This window comes from Prunus avium, chromosome 5, assembly GCF_965620075.1.
Source record: "Prunus avium chromosome 5, drPruAviu1.hap1.1, whole genome shotgun sequence".
Taxonomy (NCBI): Eukaryota; Viridiplantae; Streptophyta; class Magnoliopsida; order Rosales; family Rosaceae; genus Prunus; species Prunus avium.
This window is the reverse complement of record NC_142288.1, coordinates 15,745,189-15,768,746: the sequence shown is the minus strand read 5'-3', so window position 1 is coordinate 15,768,746 and position 23,558 is coordinate 15,745,189. Positions and strand designations below refer to the sequence as shown.

The window sequence follows — 23,558 nt, the reverse complement described above, 5'->3', positions numbered from 1 at the left end:
CAAAGGGCTACAAGCAGAGAGAAGGGATTGACTATGAAGAAACCTTCTCTCCTGTTGCTATGACAAAGTCTATTCGGATTTTGCTTGCAATAGCTGCATACCATGATTATGAGATTTGGCAAATGGATGTGAAGACGGCTTTTCTTAATGGCCACCTTCAGGAAGAACTATACATGGATCAACCTGAAGGCTTCATTTCTACAGCTGATAAGCATAAGGTATGCAAGCTACATAAATCCATTTATGGGTTGAAGCAAGCTTCTAGGAGTTGGAACATCCGCTTTGATGAAGTTGTCAAATCGTTTGACTTCATGCAAAACATGGATGACCAATGTGTGTACAAAAAGGTCAGTGGGAGTTCGGTAGTATTCCTAGTGTTGTATGTAGATGACATACTGATTATTGGAAACGATATAGGAATGCTATCTTCAGTGAAGCTGTGGCTCACTAAATCATTCGCAATGAAAGATTTAGGAGAGGCATCTTATATACTTGGTATAAAGATTTATCGTGATAGATCTCAGAGAATAATTGGATTATCTCAATCCTTGTATATAGATAAGGTGCTAAAGAGATTTCATATGGAACAATCTAAGAAAGGGTTACTTCCAGTTAGACATGGACTTCACCTTTCTAAGAACATGTGTCCGAAAACTCCTGAAGATATACAGCAGATGAGTAAAATCCCTTATGCATCAGCAATAGGGAGTCTCATGTATGCCATGGTTTGTACAAGACCGGATATCAGTTATGCTGTTAGTATAACAAGTAGATATCAGTCAAACCCAGGATTAGATCATTGGGGAGCCGTTAAGTGTATCCTTAAATACTTACGAAGAACTAAGGATATGTTCCTTATTTATGGAGGAACATCAGAGTTACAAGTGGAAGCGTTTACCGATTCTGATTTCGCATCTGATGTTGATGATCGTAAATCCACATCTGGGTATGTCTTCATTCTGAATGGAGGCGCTGTTAGTTGGAGAAGCTGTAAACAAAGTGTTACGGCTGACTCCACCACTGAAGCTGAGTACATTGCTGCCACAGAAGCGGCAAAGGAAGCTGTTTGGATGAAAAAGTTCATTACCGAACTAAATGTGGTTCCAACCATAATGTCACCAGTGCCTTTGTACTGTGACAATAATGGGGCGATAGCTCAAGCCAAGGAACCAAGGTCTCATCAGAGATCCAAACACATTGAAAGAAAATTCCACAAGATTCGAGAACTCATTTCGAATGGTGATGTGTGCATCCTAAAGGTTGCATCAGCAGACAACGTAGCAGATCCACTCACTAAGCCTATGTCACAGTCACAACTGGATAGACATACAGAGAAAATGGGTATTAGATACATGGCTAAATGGCTCTAGTGCAAGTGGGAGATTGTTAGAAATGTGCCCTAAGAGCCAATACATTTGATGTAATCTCCTTAGAATACATTTCGTATATAATAAATAAAGGGCAATATTATTTTGTTATCTTTTATGTCGTGTAAAGAAACAAAAGTCCATGGTGTACTAAATAAGAGATAAAGTAATCTAAAGAAGTTTAGATTCGGGAGACCTTTAATCTCTAACTGTAGTATCCCAAAATGTTCCTAATCATAAGGTTATCAAATGGGCATTGATAAACCGTCAAGATTGGCACATACTATGTATGCTCAATGATGAGGATGGTTGGTCTCAAACCATTTGTGTAGTTGACACTAATACAAGTATGTGGGTGCTCATTAGTGAATGACTACACTGAACGCGATCAACCGGAGTTCTCGTATGGAGTATTTATCTATATGTCAAACGAGAACTCATAGTTGCAATAATGCAAATTAGTCCTTAGACCTGAGGCATCATGGTTGTCTTGTGATGCGTTATTGATCTTTGATAGCTCACAAAGGCAAGTCGTAAAAGATTTTCCTTATGTGTTATTGGGATCTCTTAATTCATCATAGAGGCATGTGAATGTACAATAAGGAATCTCTACCTTGATAAAGAAAGGAGAATGTTTCAAGATATGATTCAGTGAATCTTCGGCCGAAGTACTTGAACATGATTTAGAAAGTGGTTTTTTAATTGTGTTCTATTGAATCATCTGAGTTTAATCATATTAGGGGTTTGACATTATCAATCCGTACCCTAACAATATGATTGGAAACATTGTATAAGAGAAGGACCGTATTGCATTGCAATTCCAACTGAATAGGTTCTTCATCTATTCTAATTAGCTTGGGTAGCCATGATATATTGCTAGATGTCACTCTTGGCTTGTGGAAGTCCTAGGACTGATTGTGATCAATCCAAAATAAAGGAAGAATTAAAAAGGGGTTTTAATTCCAGTTGGTTAGAAAGAGTTCTAATGTTTTCCCACTGCCTTGCTAAATTAGAACCTAATGGATCGCACACCTTAAATGGTTAACTTTGAGTAATACAAATGAGAATGAGGAAATCAATTTGATTGATTTGATGTGGATGATTTACTACGTGTAAAAATATATTTGGGCCTCGATAATAGTTAGAGGGAAGCCCAAATGGTTGGGTATCAAGCCCAAGGGCTTAAGACACCTAAATATTATGGTTTAAGTGTCATAAGGCCCAATTTTGGAAGCCCAATGGGGTTTGGCCGAAAATGGTTAAGTGCATGTGTATGGGAATTGTTTCCATAAGCTCATTTGACACACAAACACAATCCAACATCAACCAAAGAGGTTTGGGAGATCAAAGAGAGATAGTTGTGAGTTTTTCAAGAGTGAAACACAATCTTCTTTCAAAGGGGTTTAGATTGAAACCAATCTTGAGAATCTTGTACTAGCATCCTTGTATTCTCAAGATACCTCTTCTCATCTCAAGGTTTCATTGGTGTGGAGACTTAGAGGCCATATACTTTTGTGGCTCACAAGGAGGAGAAAGATCAAGAGGAGATCAACAAAGGAAAATCATCAAGAGAAGACCAAAACACAACTTGGTTCATATAATTGCTTCAAGGGTAATTAGATCTTATCCTTTCTCTTGAATTTTCATTTATGAAAAACATATCAATGTTCATGGCTTAAGATACTTGGAAGAAGTTTTGTTTTTGAATTTAAACAACCACCATATTCTTCCGCTGCGATTAATTTGATTAAATGCATGTTTAATATTCAAATGAACTTCTTAAAAATGTTTTAAAACCAACAATTGGTATCAGAGCCATAGGTCATGAACTTGATATGTTTCTTGGGTTTAGAGATGCATATGTGGGTTGTGAATTCATTTAAAAGTATAATAGTTATACTTGATTTATTTTGATTTGATTGAATAAAAATCAAATGGAGTGAAAGGGGTTGTTTGGGATTTTGAATTTCCGGATTTGTGTTTTGATGATTGATGATCTCTTTGAATGCATATATGTATGTATGAACATTAGAGCATAGTTGCATTAAAACCCCATGATTTTAACTTCATGAAATATATGATATTAAGAGCATGAGATGGTTAAAATGGAATATGGTTTTTTCCGGAAATAGCATGAACATTCATATAAGTTCATATGCATGTTCTTGGTGTTCTTGATGTTCTTGTTATGGGATCTTTTTGATCCATAAGTTAGGTGGCTAATCTTGATGATTGTGTTTAGTGGAATTTTCCACCAAAATAGGTCAAAAGATGATGATGGTGTTTTATTATAAAATTAAAAGTTTTTCAAAAATGTTTCCACTCAATAAACTTTTACCCACCACTAAAATTAATAAGATTACTTTGGTGAGTGTGTGAGGCTTTCTAGGTATAAATGTTGGTGATTTGATATAAAATGCAAAAGTTGATCAATTTATTCATATCACTAATTATTTGCCTACCACACTAAATTTTTTTTTGATTACTTTGGTGAGTGTGGTTGGCCTACCTAGTCACATTCATGATTATTCACCTTGTTAGAATAATCATGATCACCACTTTGTGTTAAACAAATGCATGCTTTAACCCCACACCCTAGTGGATCAACATTGGATCCATTATTAATTGATGAATAATTTTGGACTTGCAATATATGATAAGTGTAACTATGTCCAAAAGATTTCCACAATTACTTTTGCTATTGTAGTAAAACGTTTTCACTCCATGGTAAATATATTTTGAATATGGTTACCACTTGAATTAAACCCACATATGTATGCAACCCAAGAGCATGTATTAACATTGCTAGTTTAATTGTTTAAAGCGTTTAAATAATTAAAGGATGGTTATGGACTTAGACCAAACAATTGAGCTATGTGATTGGCCGCTTATTGGATATGTATTCATTTTGATTGGCTATGTAATATTGAAATGGCTTTCATGCCTAATTTATTTTTATGTGCGCGTAATTAAAATGAATCACCTTCCAAGACCATGATCCAACATGGTGGCTCGTGTTGGATCAACAAGAAAGTCCATAATCATCCTATAAGCCCAATGCAATTTGAATGTTCGGTAATGACAATAATTAACCAATTAGTAGCACCATGTATTCTCGCTATCTTAAGCAAATGGTTTCTAAAATATTTAGTGGGAGTATTATGTGCTACTAGGCCCCTTCGGCATCAGGAATCAGCACGGAGGTCCCCTCGCTCGGCCCCCTAGGTTTCTTCGGCATCGGCGTTGCGTCGAGGGCACCCTCGATCTGCCTCTTGCCCGTCACCTGGAGGTGGACCTCCCGAACGGCCTTGGCTTCGGCCACCCTCTTCTCCCGGCGGCGATCGGCCACCGTCGTCTCATCAGCCGAAGCCCCTCCAGACGCCTCTGCTGCCTTCTTCTTCTTCGGCCTGGGAGACTCCCCTTTCTTCGGCCTCGGCGCTCCATGCCCCTTTAGACGCCGCCTCGTCGCCTCACTCATTGGCCTCCCACTTGCCACTGCAAAAAAAAAATAAAACACACGAAGTCAGATAGGAAACGGTAGCTTTAAAAACAGACAAGAAACAACATGCCGAACGACATCTCTTACTCTGCCTTTTTTCTTCTTTCTCCTCCTCCTTCACTCTTCGGTCGTGTTCGGCCTTACCGATCAAGCCTGCCTTGAACACATTCCGAAAGTAGAGCAGCTCCTTAAAAAAGCGATCTTCTTCGGCAACCTTCACTCGAACACGCTCGATCGCTTCAACCTCTCGGATCGGCGCAGCAGGCCGTTTCAGGGACACTGAACAAAACACCACCAACGGTATAAAAAAAACAAAAAAAACAAACAAACAAACAAACACTCCTGCCTAACGGCAGGCCCTAACCTACCGACTGTTTGGAAGGTCGTTGGGATCCACCTCTCTACGATAACCCCTGGTGCCGATTCCCAGGCACCAGACACAATTACTCGACGCTTGCGCCAGGTCTTCTGGGAGCTCGGCACCCCAACCACAAAGTGCCCACGCTGCCCTGCCGAAAGACAGTTGGACTGAACCCATCCCCCTTGGTCAGCACTCTTCGCCCTCGTCACACTGTACAGTTGGGCAAACTGCTCATAGCTTGGCTCTCCTTCGCCCGCTATGCCGAACGCAGTGATCGTTCCGAGCAACGTAATCCAAAAGTTCGGATTATATTGCCCCGGCGCATATCCAAGCGCCGCCAAGATCTTCTGCACCGAATGCCTCAACGGCAGCCGAAGCCCATGTTTAAAAACATCGGTGAAGAAGACCACTCCCTTGTCATTGTCACTCAACGACTCTAAGGGCTTCAGAATTCGCATCACTGCCGATTCCGGAATATTGTACTCCGCCCGAATCTTAGCCAGCTCAGCCTCGGTCAGTGTGTTCGGCTCTAAGTGATCTACCCCGAACACAAGTTCCTTCGGCTTCGCCATCGGGATCTGTTGCCTGCCAGTGACAACCCTCAGCACCCCTTCCCCTGGCGCAGCAACGGACACGTCACCTGCGCCGGCCTCACGACCCAAAGTCGAAGGCTCACTACCTTGAGGCAATCCACACGAAGTGCCACCAGCTTCGGTGCGCACTCTTGCCCCCTCTACTATCTCACAACTTGAAGAGCTACCAGAATCGGTACTCTCACTCCCCTCGGACGAACTCCCCAAGGACGATTCGTCCTCGTATGCCCTCGGACTACGCCTACTCTCGAATTCGATATTTGACATCTACAAACACAAACGAAGGGACACTAAAGACCATGCTAGAATCAAAATTCCTATTCTACCACCTAAACACCTATGTTCATGCTTGTTCATGCTTGTTCATACTTGTTCATGCTTTATTCATACAAAAAATTCATCGAATTCAACACTTTGATTCATGAAAAATCATAAACACAGCAACATACTTTGTTCACACGGTGGTTCAAGCACGCCGGAAATCGCCTCCGCCTTGATCAACCTCGCCGGAAATCGCCCGCTCAGCCTTCACACGGTTGCCGGAAATCGCCTCTCACAAGCTCCGATTGCTCTCAAAATCTTCAAGTATTCCAACTATCGTCCCTTCCTTACATTTATAGGACGAACCTAGCATCGGGAAGCGAAGCGACGCATCGGGATATGAAACGACGCGACTCTTCACAGCCATGCCGACACGTGTCACGCATGCAAGAGGAGTTCAACCGTCATCATTCCAAACGTTTCCAATCCTCGCAGACGCTTCCACTTCCCAAACGCTGCAACTCTAGCCACTTTCGAACACAACTCCACTGGCGAACGGCATGCGCACATTGATGAGTTCTCACTCACCTCCACATTGATGAGTTTTCACTCACCTTTCGTGCCGAACGGCAAACGCACATTGATGAGTTTTCATTCACCTTTCGTGCCGAACGGTAGGTGTTTCTCAAATCAGACCTTCACACCTCTCGGACCATTCGGTACATCATGCCGTCTCTTTTCCAAGCTCACTCGCTCGGGCACTTAGGGGACTACATGCCACCATCGGCAACAATGATACCATCGAATCCGGATCAGAATGCCGAAGACGGATTCAAGTCCCCAACCGAGAAGTCGCTTCTCAATCGGTAACTTGGGGGACTACTGTTTGTACCATATCTGACCCTCCACTCATCCAATGACACGTGGATCAGAGAAACTCCCCAAGTGCCCAAGGCTCCGAACAATCAGCATCGGCTAACGATGATAATGTCTCAAAGCAGCAAACGGTCGCTACAGACCCAGCATTGTCTACAATCGGTATCCCCTACCGATTCTGCAGAATCAACCTCGAGGCACCCGACCGAAATATCTAAAGACTCGTGTCAACCTCATAGGGCCCTCCCACGAGTCCCACATCGAAATTAAGTACTAAGAGCATACAAAATGCCCTCTATAAATAGGCCCTTCACTACAATACAAGGATAAGACTTTTCAGCTTGACTTTTATACTAATATATTGTCAACAGCAAAAGCTCTTAGAAAACAAACTTACTTCGGCATCGGAGGGTCTTAGGTTGGTTCCACACCGGTTCCATAGACCTTACGAGTCTTGGCTTCCTTCTATTCAGGATCTGCATCCAAGGACAGGAAGGATCAGCATCTAGCACTCAATCGATCTCTAAAGGTCGTCCACATCACTTATAAGTTGCACTCATCTCTATCTGTTCAAGTTTTAGTGCCAACATCCTCCTTTTTGGTTCTTTTTCTCTCTTTTTTTTTTTGCTTTTTCTCCCTCTTCTCCCCCTTTCTTTATTCTCTGTTTCCCTCTCCCCCTCTCTCCTTCGTCCCCCATCCTCTCCTCCCTTTTTTCTTCTCTTTCCTTGATTTCTACCTTTTCTTCTATTGTCTATCCTCGGTTGAACTGATGGAGTTTGGGATGCCCTTAAAGTGCAAATAGCACTTATTGCTTGGATTATGGTAGCGTTACTCCTACTAGGTGTAGCTTGGGTGACTTGCTCACCACCATTTTCTGTAGGTTACTAGTTTCTACTTGGTGGCTGTCGGCTTGCTATGGTGGCGCGGCTTGTGGTTGTAGGATTGTGTGGCACATACCTGTTAACGGTGTTAAGTTTTCCTAATGTTGTGTTGTGTTGTGTTTTGGGGGCTTTTGACTAGTGTGGACTTTTTGCCGTTATGTGGGCTCTGGGCCTCTAAATGGGCTTTATGCCTTTATGTGTGCTTTATGCATTTTGTTAGTTTTATTCGTAGTGGGCTCTATGTCTGTTTGTATTGCATTTTGTGTGAACTCAATTATTTGAGTTCATTTTGATGTAATATGGCTTTGACATTCTATTCAATGAAACTTGATTTCGACCAAAAAAAGAAAAAAAAAGAAACACAAATGCCTCCTTTCACGATTGGATATGTTAGTGGGTTAAATATTTTTTAACATGTACCATCCAATAACTGAGATTAATAATTATTAATCAATCTTTAACATAAAATCCTTACGAAGGACTTTCGGTCCATTAATAAGGCCCAACATTGTTGTGCTGTGAAAATAATCGCTATCAAATTTGCTGTGAGAGAAAGTAGTTTGGCGTTTGGTAAACTTTTTTGTTATATGTATTGTTTGTACAATATTTAGTTTCAGAGTGTTTGGTAAATTTTTTTTGTGAAAGTGCTGTGAGTTGTGTATAATGACTAAAAATGGCATTATGTTGAAATGGTTTTTCTGTTCAAGTGTTTGGTAAAAGGAAAAGCAATTTCACTTTCACTTTTACATGAAACGCAATAGGTAGACACCACGTCTAGGGTTTAGGAAGGAAGAACTCTTTCTCCTTGCCGACAACCAACCTTTCCTAAGCTAGGGGAGGTGGCCATTGCCCCTCCTCCCCTCTGCCCATCTTCTCCATTCCTTTCCTCCTCTCCCCCTCTTCTTCTCCCATATTTTCCCTCCCTTTCATCCTCTCTCCCTCTCTTTCCACTTTCTTGGGGGCTTTTGCTAGGCCTTATCTCCCCTTCATCTTCTCCTCCTCTTCCCTTCCCCAGATCTACTTGGATCTTGGGTTTTTAGCCTAGATCTTTTTGGATATAGGTCTGTTTGTGTGTTTGTTTTGTTTGGTTTGGTTGTTTTTGCAGTGCTCTAGGTGGCTGGTGTTGTCTCTATCTCAGAAGCGGCGATAGTAGTGAAGCTAGATTGGGTCTTTCTTTGGGAGAGTTGGAATACATGTTGGCTAATGTTTTGTCTCTGTTTCGACGGCGGTGACTGCAGCGACGCTTGTAGTAGTTGTTGGGATGTGGTGGTGTGCCCTCTGAGGGGTCTCGTCGTTCGGTCTCTTATTTTACTTGTCATTTTGTTTCTCCTTTTGTTATGTTGACCCTTTGTAGTTTTTCTCATCTTTGTGCTGTTTGAAGAACCATGTTTGGCCATATGAGGTTTTCTTTGTCACGCTCTGAGTTGAGTTGGTGTGCTGCTTTGGGGTCCTCTTTGCTATCATTTCTTTGCTGTTCCTCCATGTGCTCTCTTGTGTCCCTGACCCTTGGAGTGCTAGTCAAAAGGCTATGAATTTTCTCATATCAGGCTTTTTTTGACAGTTGGGTTGCGTTGCGGTTCTCTCTTGTGGGTCTAGTTATGGTTTTATTTTTTTTATTTTTTTTGTAGTGGTCGTTTGTGGCCTGGGTCGAACTCTCCTGTTAGTCCATGGCATATGTGACACTCTTTCCTACCATGGGTTTTTGTCCCATGTGGTTTTCCTATGAAGGTTTTAATAAGGCCATTGTATTCATGTTGGTCTTTGTATGTCTTTTATGGTTTATAAATGAAATCTCCTTCTTGAAAAAATAGCATGACCCAAAAAATAAAAAAAACAAGTACAATACAAAAGAAAATAATAGGTATACAAGCGAATTACAAAGCAAACCAAACTAGCCACAACTCATCGGAATACAAACCAAACTAAAGCCAATCCAATCCCCTGTATAAGCTAAGCAGAAATACAATAATAACATATAACATCTCTCTATGTCCTGCTATTTCCTTCTTGTTCGTTTGTTATTGTTTTGGTTCTACAATGTGATAGTTTTGTATATCAATAATAGCCACTTCGTGAACTAAATCAAAAAGCTTGAACTCATTAACAATTTAGAAAGCAAAACAGAATTGAAGCTACTAAAATTAATTTCATGGTTTAGGATTAGTTTGAGTTGTACGATAAACCCAAATCAATGAGAAGTTTCTCTAACCCTAATTGAGAAGAATGAAATTGACAAGAAAAATTAACCTAATATGTCTCTTACCTGATTCTTGTGGCTTCTAGAAAGTGCTTCAACGATCCAACAAGAAACACATTGAGAAGAAAAATTAACCTAATATGTCTCTTACCTGATTCTTGTGGCTTCTAGAGAGTGCTTCAATGATCCAACAAGAAAAATTGAAGGAAAAGAATGAGAAGAGTAGCTTTGGATTGAGGAACATGGAAGAGAAGGCATGAAGATGAACGATGGGAGGTAGAAGAATAAGGAGAAAGAGACGCGAGTGTGAAACATATGGGGTTATTTTTGGAATTTTGAAATTTTCATTAAACTTTAGCGACTCTCAGCTTTCCCTAATTGCTTTCCCTCACATCAATTATTCATAATAAACTTTTTTTTTTTTATTTCTTACCAAACATGGTGGGCTTTCAAAATTTTTAAAATAATCACTTGTGCCCCAAATAAGCAATGCCAAACAGGCATCAAGCCATCAACTGTTGATTTTATTTTCAGGCCTTGGGCCAACCAACTCAACCCGGCCCACTCTTTTGCAACCACTTTCAAACTTCCAAGTCCCCTCCGGATTCCTGGAAAATATAGAACTAGGGTTTCAAACCCCTCTCTCTCTCTCTCTCTCTCTCTCTCAACGCTTAAAAAACTTGCTGTCTTTGACTTCCCGAATTCATTCAGACCAAATAATGGGTAGGAAGAAACCCAAGGAGCCAGAAAGCGACGCCGTTTCAGCTCAGCCAGACATTTTCAAGACCCTATTCGGCGACGCCACCAGCGACGACGCCGTCCCTTCCATATTCTCTGACAGCAACCCGTTCAGGAGGACGAACCAGGAACCCGGGTTAGGGTTTGTTGCTCCTTCAGTTGAAGCTGAGGAAAACGTTAACCATGGTGATTCTGAGAACAGTGGTGATGACGGTGAGGTGAAAAAAAGGAAGAGAAGGAAAGAGAAGAAAGCTTCTGGTTTGGTTAATGAAGAAGCTTCAGAGACTCCTTTGGAGGGCAAGAAAGTCAAGAAAAAGAAACTGCAAGAAACACCCAATTTGGAAAATCCTAATTTGGGTTATGAGTTAAATGGGGTATCAAAGAAGGGCAACGGTGAAGCCTCCAACTTGGGGGAACGCCCAAATATGGGTGTTGAAACAAAAGGCGGTGATGGAATGAGTGTGGTGAAGAAGATGGATGGGAAGAAGAGGAAAAGAGATGAGCTTGAGAAGGAATATGAGGCAAAGAAGTATGGTGTGAAGGAGAGCGAGGATGTTGGAGACAAGGATGTGGGTGCAAAAGTTGTTGGGGAGAAGAGGAAGATGGTGGATAATCCAGCTGATATGCTGGTTTCGAATGAAGGTTTCGACGATGAGAGTAAGCTTTTGAGGACTGTTTTTGTAGGGAATTTGCCCTTGAAAGTCAAGAAGAAGGTTTTGATCAAGGAGTTCAGTAAATTTGGAGAGGTGGAGTCTGTAAGGATTCGTTCTGTGCCAATCTTGGATGTGAGTGTTTTAGCTTTAAATGTTTTGAGTTCTAAGACTTGTTTTTTGCCGAGTCACAATATAACTTTATTGTTATGATTTTTGATTTCTACATTTGATGGCTTTTGTTCAGACCAAAAAACCTAGAAAGGGAGCAATACTTACGAATCAAATCCATGATAAAGCTGACAGGTAATGATCTCATATCACTTGATTGTTTTACTGTTTTAGGAAATAATTGTTGGTATATATATATATATAAACGTTTTTAGAGCACATAGATTCTCGTTTCAGTTACCGTCTGATTTTGGGTGGGATGTACCGGTTTTAGGTTTCTATTATAATCTATCATATAGCTCAAACATCAAGTTACACTGGAAAATTGGCTTCCTCAATAACCAATACGTTTAGGTTGTTAGGGATGTATATTTAGTGTACTTTAAGTTGTTTGCATCAAATTTTCAGAATATGCATAAGGATATAGAGTTTTGATACATGTTAGGATTGAGAAGAAAGTTTCATATTTAAGTTATTTACAAGTGACTTTGAGCTAACACATTTTGTGTTGCAGTGTTAATGGCTACATTGTTTTCAGAACAGAGGAATCTGCACAGGCTTCTTTGTCCCATAACATGGCTGTGGTATGATATTCTGATAAAGTTGGGTGATTATTTTCATTCTTCATAAGATGTCACTTACAATCAAGATGAGGTTGTTTGTTTTGTGCCTTAACTTGTTATGCACGTTGATGTAGGTTGAAGGACATCATATCCGTGTTGACAGGGCATGCCCACCTCGTAAGAAGCTGAAGGGGGAGAGTGCTGCTGTATATGATCACACAAGAACTGTTTTTGTGGGTAACCTTCCATTTGATGTGAAGGTGATTATCTCTTCTAGGGTTTTTATTTATTAGTATTTGGAATGTTTCCAAATTTTCAATTATTGTTGCCTACCTTAGTTGTAATATGTGCATATCATTTTCATTTCTTTTTCAGGATGAAGAAGTTTATCAGTTGTTTTGTGGTATTAACAATATGGAATCCAAAGTTGAAGCTATTCGCATAATCAGGGATCCTAACTATGGTATCGGAAAGGGCATTGCTTATGTTTTGTTCAGAACAAGGGTGTGCAATTTTCACCAACATTTATCAATTATGCTCAATTATTTATTCATAACCATGTTATGCCTTTCGAATTCAGATATGTGATTGTTTAATACTTCTGTTTGTTTCCTTCTTGGGATGGTTCTGTACCTTTCTAGTGACAGTCCTTATGGGGATGTTGATAGGATCCCAGAGAACATATGTGAATTCGTTGTCTTTCAACCTTTTTGTTTTTTTTGTTTTTTAAGGAAGTCTTTCAACCCTAAAATTATGCATTTGGGCCACTGAGTATATAATGTGGTTAACAAAACAAAATATTCATCATTATCAATTTTGTAAGGGGAATGATTTGGCACTCCAAATCTCACCTCCTACTCTCCTCTACCACTCACACATGAGGAGTGCACCAGATAATTTAATGGTGACGTTTGAGTGCCAAAATCACCACCCTTCTTTAGTTATGGCATATTGGCCGCTAAGTGTCTGCTGCCTCAATCTGTATTTTGCTTTCTCTTTATGTTAAAGTTGGACTGAGGACAGAAATATGAACTTGTTACCGGGTAATTTCTGGAACTGTGTGATTTATATTTTTTTTCTGAACATTCTTGTATCATGAATGTTTCTTTTTAAAACTCTTCTTTGGTATCAAATTTGTTTTACATACATGCATAGTTGACTAGACTAAATAAATTATTGTTTGAGATAGAGTGCCATCATCATGTAAACTCTGTAACTAAATTTTAATATGTTCTACTTTCTTGAGAGCCCACCTATTTGTCAATCTGTATTATTGAATACAGAATATCTTATGAGTTGTCTGTGAATTTGGGCACCCAGGAAGCTGCAAATTTGGTTGTTAAGAAGCGAAACTTGAAGCTTGGGGATCGGGAGCTCAGGCTCTCTCATGCAAAACCAGATTCTACCCCGTCCAAGAGAAAGAATCCTTCATCTGGATCGAAAGCTAATTCCCCAGCCAAAAAGCTAGCAGTGGGTTCAAGGACTCTGGATTTTAACAAGGTGGGTTCAAAGGCTACTAAGTCCTACCAGGGCCTGCGTGCAGGTAAGCCCGGTGTCCAAAAGAAATTTCATTCAAAAAGCAGTAGACAAGATACGTTCGAATCAAGATCTCAGAGTGGAGTGAAGCCGAAAGAACGTAAAGACAAACGACCATCTGTTGCTGCCAGAAAAGCTAAAGCATCATTCAAAGGTGGCCCAGCTGCAAAACAAACAGGTATAAAGCGTAAGATGGATAGCCGAACTCCTGAGAGCTCCCAGCAGAAGAAGAAATTCAAGAAATATAGGTAGGAGCACACAATTGATGTCCATTGGCAATTGACCTGATAAAGGCACCTCCAGTTCTGTGTTAAGAGAAATTATGAAATGTGTACCCTGTCCAATTTCATGTACAAGTCATTATATTGTTTCTTTTCATCAAATAATTTTTATAAGTTAATTTCCTTCAGATGGTTCCCAATATCTCGATTATCTATTTTCTGTTTGGATTCTAAAAATGCGGTTTTTGCTGCCCATTGTTATATCTGGCCATTGGATTAAACCCACAACCAAAATTAAAGTGCAGAATTACTTTTTGGGTCCTCGTAGTTTGATTCATAATTTCAATTGTGGTAAGTAGTGAGTTCAAATTGATGTGATCAATCCGTCTGTTTTCCTTGACAATTTCAAGACTTGATTGCTAACTAACCAAACTTACAAGATCAAATTATCAAAATGGAAACTAACATGAGCCAAAGTGAAAATGAAAACCACGTTCATTATACGTTTTGTTCTTGTATTACCAATCTTTGGTGCACTGACACGTCCTTGGATCTTGACATTGCTTTCTTTATGAAGATGAGAAAGGTGCAAAAATAACAATAATGAGATTATAGGATCAGACTAGCTCTCAACTCTCTGCCTCTTTCACTCACAATTGCTTCTTTTTTTTTGTCTGAACCATGAGGTGGTCCTGGATAGGCCCCAACTATGGGTGGCACCTTTAAGCCTTAACCACAACCCAGACTAATCCTCACTCACACCGGGTCGGCCCGTAAGGGGTAAAGTGTTGGCCAAAATGGTGACTCCGTACGAGAGCAGGGATCGAACCCCTGACCTCTCTTAAGGAATGAGAGTGCCGAACCACTCACATCAACCACCTTGGTTACAATTGCTTCTTTTGATCACCCACCTACATGAACATTTTTGTTGTTTAGTTTTTTAATTACAAATGATATTCTAAACGATATTCTAAACTACTCTAATGTATGAAGATGATCAAACTTGAGTTGAGGGCAAAAGGGCAAAAGGACAAGCACATTGCTTTGGCTTATTAACCTAACCCCAAGATGCCTCGGTGTAAATATTTTGGTCCATAAGAAACTTGCATTGCAAAATTGCGATTCTTGAATTGTGGAGAAACAATGTTTTTTGGTTCTGCAATTCTTAGCTTCCGCGCCAAGCAATTCCAGATGCCATAGTTACTTGCCAACTTCAAACTTGGAACTAAATGGTTGAGGCAAATTAAGCAAGAAGGAATCATTAAGAACAAATACCTTGTGTATTAGCTAAGCATGTAAGGCGAAATTGAGAAATTACAAACCTTGTGGACTGATTGTCTTAAAGAAATTTCATACTGACGTTTTAGTGGTCAATTTGATGAAACACAATACTACTGTTAAGTTGGGACTTCCAATTCAACACTAGAACTGAGATAAGCTCAGAACTTGACTAGACTGCCTTTACATTTTTCCTGCCAATGATATACATACCCTAAGAAATTGGAGACATTCTTGACACTGAAAATGAATTTACATTACACATTTACACCCAACCCCACCGACCAATGCAGTAAACCATGACAGTCAATTAGTTTCATCCAAGCACACGCCTTCAGCATATAATCTTATCCAATGGAGATCCGACAAAGGCAGTTATCTTCAAATGCGGACAGATGCTAACTGTACAGAGGTGTTATCCAAATGACTGCAAGCGCAAGCAGAACAAGGGCCTCATGTACACCAAGCAAAGTTCAGCAAGTGAGATGCTATGATTTGCTCTTGCTCACTAACGTGGGAGTAACTGAGACAACTCCAATGAAGAACAAGGTGGCTATTGAGTTGAAATCATAGAGATCCCCAAGGGATCGCAACTCTCCAAGAGCTAATCCAGCCTGAGGGCAAAAACAAAGTCAGAGATACATAGGCATAACCAGTAACACTTGGGTACATTATGAACGCCAGAGTACTCAGATAAATCACCAATATAATTGTCCTTTACAGATTAGGCCGAACTATCACCACCTTAACATGCTGGTGGCAGGTGGTCTGAGCTCCAACCACTTCGTGAAATGAACCAAAATAAAAACCATTCTCCAAAATTGATACTTCTCTTCCAAAATTAGAAAACTAACTTTGCTAAAGACGATTTTATCTTTTTATGCATGAGTAAACAATGCAGATTGAGATGACCGAGATGAAGGTATAATGATCTTTCTCTATGCAAAAAATAATAATCATGATTCATATCTGTTTTTGCATAGTGATTTTTATTTTGGGTCATTTGAGTAGAGTTGTGATAATGCCTTCTGATGTTCGGAGACCACAATTGAACTTCAAAATTTAACCCAAAAATTTTCATAGAAGGAAAAGATACATACCCTGACAGTGACATAAGCAGCTGGTATCAGACCAATTATGGTTGCCAGGAAGAAAATATGATAGGGTACATCCACTATTGGTGAAGCAAGATTAATAAACGTGTTTGGCAAGGTTGGAGTCAATCGTAGAAACAACATGTAGTTTAAAAGTCCATCTCTTCTTTTAGCCACCTGGAAGAAAAAATTAATGACTGATTCCTATTTTTTATGTTAAGTATCAATGAAAGATATGGAGACATTTAAATTTACCTGGTTTTGGAAAAACTGCAGCTTGTCAGGCCAAAGAGAGAAGACAATGGGCCTCCCTATCAACTTTGACAAAAAGTAACAAGAAGATGCACCAGCAGTGGCATTGAACACCACCAAAGCTACGCCTTTGAAAACCCCAAAAAGGGAACCAGCAAGCAAGGACATGAATACAGTACCAGGGATCATGAAAGTCTGCATAAATATATAAACCATGCAGTACCCCAACAGAACTTGAGCAGTGTAGTCACTTGTGTAGTCCTCAAGGTGAACTCTACCCAGAAGAAGACAATGAAACAATAAATAAATAAAACTGACAAATACTATGAAACTAATATTCTACAATCTCTCTGTAAATGAAGAACATACAGCAGGGACAAAACACAATACATCATTCGTCAAACTAGGGGAGTAGATTAGCTATAACAAACCAAGTTCATAGTGCTAATGATGTTACAGCTATGTCTTTCAAAATACTCAAGCAATAAAATTATCAAACCTAAATTAAAATACCACAAGAATTTCGTTCCACCTCTCTACCAAGTGAAATGGCTTTAAATGGTTATAACAATAAATAAAGGACATTAGCATTATTTTCCCTTATTGAGTCTACACAAATCACTCCCAACCCTCCTACTACAGCATCTTAGGTCACACTAATGCACTAATTCATATTAGGCATTTGTGCCATAACTCATAACTAATATTACAGCTACATGATGTTACATAAAGTTTCACAGAAGAAGAATCAAAGGTCCGAATTTAAACTTGCTCAGACCAATACCAGTTGTACTAAAATAAAGACCTATTATCTTATTAGGAAACAACAATCTATTTATTATTTTCAACTCTTGAAAAGTGATTTGTCAAAATAGAATGCTTCAATTATTTAGGTAGAAGATAGATCCTCACAAAAAGATCACGCTTTTTGGTTTAGCTTTGGAAAGAGAAAAATAGCTCTCAAAGCTAAAAATCCATAATTTACTATACAACTAACAGAGCTCTGATGCAGAAATTGCTTATACCAATAAAACAGAGGGAAAAAAAAAAGCCTAGATTGGAATTGCGTGAGAAAACCACAAATTTCCCATCAATTTTGTTCCTTTTCTCTAAGCTCCAGAACATTGAAAATTGAATCTTTCATGGGCAATTTATCATATATAAAGTACCTGAGGATTTGAAGCTCTTGGAGGCTACGAGGGAGCTTGAGAAAGCTATAATCCGATGCGGGCATGGTTAGGTAAACGACCAGAAGGCCAACCACGAAGCCCAAAAGGACCGTGGAAGCCACAGCCACCTCCCAGAAGCTCAATGGGAACTTACTGTTAGATCCCACTCCCCCAACAACCTTCACATCTCCATTGTCTTCTCTCTTCTCCATCTCTCTCTAAATTTTCCTTCTTTTTCTTAAAATTTTCTTTCTTTCTGCAATTTTCTAGGGAAAAGTTAGAGAGAAACAGAAAGAGATGGAAAAACCAAAGGAACCCCTTTTCTCTTCTTCTCTCCTTATGTTTCACAATCTAACTTCTCTCTCCTCTATTTTTTTGGTTTCTTTTCTTAGCAGAAAGAGGAAGAGAGAGACAGAACAAAGCATATTCGCTAGTTTCTAAACCAACTAAATTCTTCTGAAAAAATAAAATATGAATATTGGGAAAAATAAAAATACGATAATTATCTTTTTACTTATTTTGATTTTGTAATGCATGTCGTATTATATGTCGTCCTCCGCGTTTTACTTTATTAGCAACCGAATAAGGCCAAACCTCCGATCCCAGTCTCACATGCTCCCCTTGTTCTTCTTTTGGCTTTATAAATTTTTTTTATTGGTTTTTATTATTTTATTATTTTTTCTTTCTTTTGGCATAGACGAATCTTGTTAATCAAAGAGAAAAAAAATTACATTATCTTAAAATAAACTTTGTAATTACTTTCAAAATTTTCAACTTGTTTTGAACTATGTCTTTTGTGATATATTTATAAAAAAAATTGGTGTCTGAAATAAAATAATTTACATGGGAGGGATGTTGATGGTATAGTCAACTTGACAAACCAAATCCTAATCAAACACTACTAGAAAAGTGGGCTAAAGGCACGACCCAAAGATCACAAAAACAAAGTTCATGTCTTTTTGAATTACATTTTACACAAATACTAGTATTTGTGTGATATGTAAAGAAGACATAATAGTTTTGTGTCCAATGACAATAGAAAAAGCAAATAATTGTGCCTAAAGCGGTTTAAGCACAAATTTTGTGGCCAAATATCATAGCATAGAGTTTGTCACTACACTTTTTGAATAGTTGAAGCTTTTTTAACCATGAAAAATATACTTTTGTGCATTTTTCTTATATATTGTACTAATAAAAAATTCTAACCATAAAACATTATTTGTGCCTTATACCAATAAAAAAGCATGTCTCTTGTTACTTACACTATTATGACTCAATATTGGGCACGAATATTGAATTTTGTGGCATTGTACCGCACACATTTCAAAGTATGATAGTCTTTATTTTTTTGTTCATAATCAAAGTATGATAGTCTTTTCATTTTTTTTATAAAAAAAAAGTAAGATAGTCTATACTCTATAGATAGAGCACGGATATTGAATTTGTGTTCTTTTTTTTTTTTGGTAAAAAGAATTTGTGTTCTTTTAAATGGCTATAGAGCACGAATGCTTTAAATTGTGTCAATACTGTAAACAAAGTAAAAAGTAATGATTTCTCTAAGAGGCGCCTCTCTCTCTGTCTCTCTCTCTCTCTCTCTATCTTCCTGTCTTTTTTTATTTTTTATAATTTTGTTTCCCTCCTTACTCTCTTTTTAAATTGTGTCTCAAGTGTTGCAAAAAAAGTATTTAAAAAAAAATAAGTTGGACAACAACACACGGCTCCCTCCTTTCCTTATTCTATTTTTTTTTTTTTTTTTATTTCCCACTCTTACCTCACATTCTTAACCTATTATTAACACACTGCTCCCTTACTCTCAAATGCAGTCGTCGCCCATTTTTCTCGATCTACTCTCTCTTCTCCATTACTCATCATCTTCTTCTTCTCACCTTCTCTCAGAACTCATCTATTTTTCGGGGTAAAGCAGACCTCTCTCTCTCTCTCTCTCTCTCTCTCTCTCACTGAAATACACAAGAAATGCAAGACTAAGATGAAAGTATTTTGGTGGAGCTGTAAGATTTTCGTTCATGTTGAAGTGTAATTGAATATTTTGGATGCAATTATCATATTCTTTTATGGATTGTTTTTTAATATATTCTGTGTTAGTTTTGTTAATTTGAAAATTTATGAAAATAAATATTTCGGATCGGATTATTGGATATAGGTAGATCCGCTCCATATCCGGTGATTTCTCTCAAGTAAATTTTCTTTCTAGTTTTTTGTTTATCTCTTTTTGGGTGCTGATATGAGAATCTAGGTTTATCTTATTTAATTTCTTTCTTTGATTTTGGACATGAAATTTGTTGTTTATGGGTGAGTTTATGAATGAATCTTGAGTTCTATATTTTTTGAGAATTTTGTTATGCCCATTAATATCAATTAAATTTTCTTTGATTTGATTTCTGGTAATTTTTTAGCATCTTTGTTTTTGTTCACTAAATCTGATTGTATGCAGTTTTGAAATGGGAAGATGAAGATGTTAGAGAACTTGGAGGAAGAAAGCAGATCTGGAGATTGGACGATGATATTGTCAGTACTCAGGAGGGACTTTGTTGCAAATTAAGTGGGCTGTACTGCAAATCAATAAAATACGGAGATACTCAGAGTTGTACAAAATAATTATTGTAACAAAATTTATTTGTTTTTGGTATCTGAGTTTATTTTCATTTTTTTATTTTTTATTTTTAAAAGTTTGCCTTTTAGCCACGTTTAGAGAAATTTGTGTTCATATTGAATAAAAAAGTATTATTTTCGTATTCTCAAAGAGCTACTATCAAGAGGTGGAGTTTTGGTGGGGCCATCTACTCTATAAGCACAAATGCTTTATTTCGTGCTCTAAATATTTGCCACGAATCAGTATATTTGTGCTCTATAATCAATAGAAACCCCTATACAGGAGACCGACCACTATAAAGTGGCTGCACCGTTGCTATTTTCATAGGGCACGATTATCCGTGCTGTTTGAAACAAAGAACACAAATAAAATTCGTGCTTTTAGCCCAGTTTTTTAGTAGTGAAATTAAGTTGATGCAAGAATTGTTATCTTATTTGATTTACAGAAATCTGAGGTCCCCTCCAATTAGGTTTTTAGCAATAAGTTTATTTCAACATGATATATTATACAATTATCCATATAGAATTTATTTGGAGGGAAAATCCCAAAACTAGCAACTTGTCATTTTTTAATTGGTTTCAGAATTTTTTTAACACAGTAAGAACTAATTAGAAAAATAGTTAGTATTGGGGTTTTCCCTCCAAATAAGTTTTATAATATGACATGTTAAAATTGGCCTATTAATGAAAAACCCTTTCTTAGAAGTAGAGAAAACGTAAATTTATTAATCAAGAATCCTAGTCCTACTTGAAAGAGATCCTCACACTACTCAAATCCTTTTTGTTCCTTGTCTTGATGTTTTGAAATTCTCTCGTTTTAAGGTCAAACAAATGAAATTCTCTCGTTCTATATGACCATTAATTCATTTGTTTGGCATAAACGTGAACTTATTGATAATACCAAAATACATCACATGCTAGGATGGGATGGGATGGGAGATAGCCAATCTCGACCATCTTCTATTTTTTGCGATAAAGTAATAGATAATTGGCTAAATAAACATCCTTCAAAGTTTCAATAAAATTTTCTAAGTTTTTCTTATCATTTATGTGGTTTTTATTCAATTTTTATCAATATCGATAATTTCCCGATATTTCCATTGAAATTTTCGTATTTTTGGACTACCGATCGATATTTTAGACCTTGATTGGGTGAGAGTGTAGCTGTTAGGAGTCCAAATACACTGCAAAATAGACGAACATGGTGTTTCAAGATAACATTAAAATGCCAATCATTTAATTGAGTGGTTAAATGTTGTATGATTCGAGTGTTTTCTAACAACAACGATCTTTGAGTGAATATCCAAAAAATGGATGGTTTTGATTATTGAATACAAGGTGGATGGGATGGATTGGGCTTTACAAGGGTGTCTCTCAAATATATGTTTATTTGAAGGATCCCTCAATTGAAGCTCTACGTTGCGGGGTCCACTACAAATCTTACTTCAATGATCCGAACCATCTACTTTTGTACTCTTTATTCATAGATCATCCTTACAAAAAATTACACAAATTTAAAACCATTAAGACATGTAGTTGTGATGAACAAAATTGATTAATACGGTGCTTCAAGGAATAGTAAAATGACAACCACTAACTTGATTCGTTAAATGATTTTAAATTCAAGTGATTTTTAGATGATATGATCTTTGAAGGAATAGTTACAAAAAAAATAAATGGTTTAGACCATTGAAATACAATGTGGAGTTGTGCCCACAAGGGTCCTTAAATTTTTTTTTTTTAAAAATGATGCCAAACGTTTTAAAAAAAAAAAAAAAACTCCAGCCGCTAAAAGAGACATAAAAAGAGAGTGAAAGCTTCAAATTCGAGGGGGTTTTCCCCCAGATCCCGTCGGATCTTCGGTGTTCTCCAGTTTTTGGTGGACCTATGTCTTTCTACTTTTCCTTTGGAAGATCTATTGTCTTAGGTATGGGATGACTTTGGTTGTGTCTCATCTTGTGAGGTTGGTCTTTGAGGTGTTGTGGTTTCATCATGGTAGATTCACTACTCATTGGTGCGTTGAGACTCTGGAGTAAAGAGATGGCGCTCTTTATGTCATGTCCCAAAGGAGGGTTAGCGGCGGTTGGTTTTCCTTTTGCTGGCATTGTTTTAGCTTTTTAATTTTGGTTTAGTTTGTTTAATACAGTCCAGAAACTCTGAGTTTTCTATGTTTTTTTTCTCGCATGATTCCAGAAACTTAGTTAAGTTTGATGGGTATTCTTAGTCTCTCTAGGAGAGTCATGCTGGTTAGCGGCTAGTTTTGTCCTTGATGTCATTGGAATATTTGTTTTCAGTCGAACCCATATGACTGGCAATTTGCAATCAGAGGCCCTAATGGAACTGACTTCGAGCGTGGGATTATCATGGCCGGATCAAATTTTCGGAGAAATACCCATACATATGTCCTATACTCACGTTGTTGACGGTAATATTATATGTTGTTGCTTTTTGAGGTTTATGTGGGCTCTTTTGCTACTTGGGTTAGTTTCTTTTTTCTTTTTAAAATTATCATAGTCATGATGTGTATACTTTACTTGCAGCAAAATGGTCGCTTCAAAACCCAAACCGAGATCAGTTTCGACTGGACGTTTTTGGTGGGATTGGGAGGTACATTTCATTCTTTCTGAGACATTATGTATGCTAGTATATAATGTTAGAATACATCTCTTAAAACACTGACTGACCTGCTAAAGAACAAGACACGCATAATCCACCAAAACACAAGCTATTCTTCTACTCCCAGTTTCTGTCTATTTAGTCTTGGCATCCTCACAACATAGCAGCAAGAGGATGAAGGTCTTCCACATCTTTATTAAGCAGATGTACCGCAATCGCTGAGTGAGGGATATGGGTTGCAATCCCTTTCTTTGTTAGCTTATTAATTTCTGTATTTCATACTCATAAAATTGTATCCGTTTTCAGGATTTAAAAAAACAGCATTGTAGAAATTCCATTTCTTTATTTTATTTTATTTTTTTCTTCTTTTCTTCATTGTAAATTATTATTATTTTTGCTTTGAAATCCCAAGTATTCATTCATATAAAGAGAGAGAAGACAAGGAAATAGGGAGAAAGAGAGGACATAAGTTTAATATATTTTGAACTGTAAATGAATAAATATTTAGAGATGTTCTTTCCGTTCAATAATTAAACAGCAAATTAGCAACTCAGCAAAACAACCCAGTTTACTCTTTATGTTTTATTCCTTGGATAAGTCCCATAAACAATGCAGCAGACATGGA

At 38.0% G+C, this 23,558-nt stretch overlaps 2 protein-coding genes and 1 long non-coding RNA gene across 3 annotated transcripts; 2 read left to right on the top strand and 1 right to left on the bottom strand.

The window, feature by feature from the left end:
- The first annotated feature begins 10,645 nt into the window (after window positions 1-10,645).
- Window positions 10,646-14,102, top strand: LOC110772418 (RNA-binding (RRM/RBD/RNP motifs) family protein). Its single transcript, XM_021976848.2, has 6 exons — window positions 10,646-11,558; window positions 11,671-11,729; window positions 12,109-12,178; window positions 12,292-12,417; window positions 12,533-12,661; window positions 13,478-14,102. Exons 1-6 carry the CDS (start codon window positions 10,755-10,757, stop codon window positions 13,943-13,945), a joined length of 1,656 nt encoding a protein of 551 aa, XP_021832540.1. The 5' UTR covers window positions 10,646-10,754; the 3' UTR covers window positions 13,946-14,102.
- A 1,073-nt stretch (window positions 14,103-15,175) lies between these two features.
- LOC110772419 (SNARE associated Golgi protein family) lies at window positions 15,176-18,131 on the bottom strand. The gene is made up of 4 exons (XM_021976850.2): window positions 17,708-18,131; window positions 16,542-16,812; window positions 16,293-16,463; window positions 15,176-15,806 (listed from the first exon to the last, which is right to left on the bottom strand). Exons 1-4 carry the CDS (start codon window positions 17,917-17,919, stop codon window positions 15,681-15,683), a joined length of 780 nt encoding a protein of 259 aa, XP_021832542.1. The 5' UTR covers window positions 17,920-18,131; the 3' UTR covers window positions 15,176-15,680.
- A 1,337-nt stretch (window positions 18,132-19,468) lies between these two features.
- Window positions 19,469-20,376, top strand: LOC110772422 (uncharacterized). The gene is made up of 2 exons (XR_002529102.2): window positions 19,469-19,716; window positions 20,160-20,376. It is a non-coding gene; the product is annotated as an uncharacterized LOC110772422 (long non-coding RNA).
- The last annotated feature ends 3,182 nt before the right edge of the window (window positions 20,377-23,558 follow it).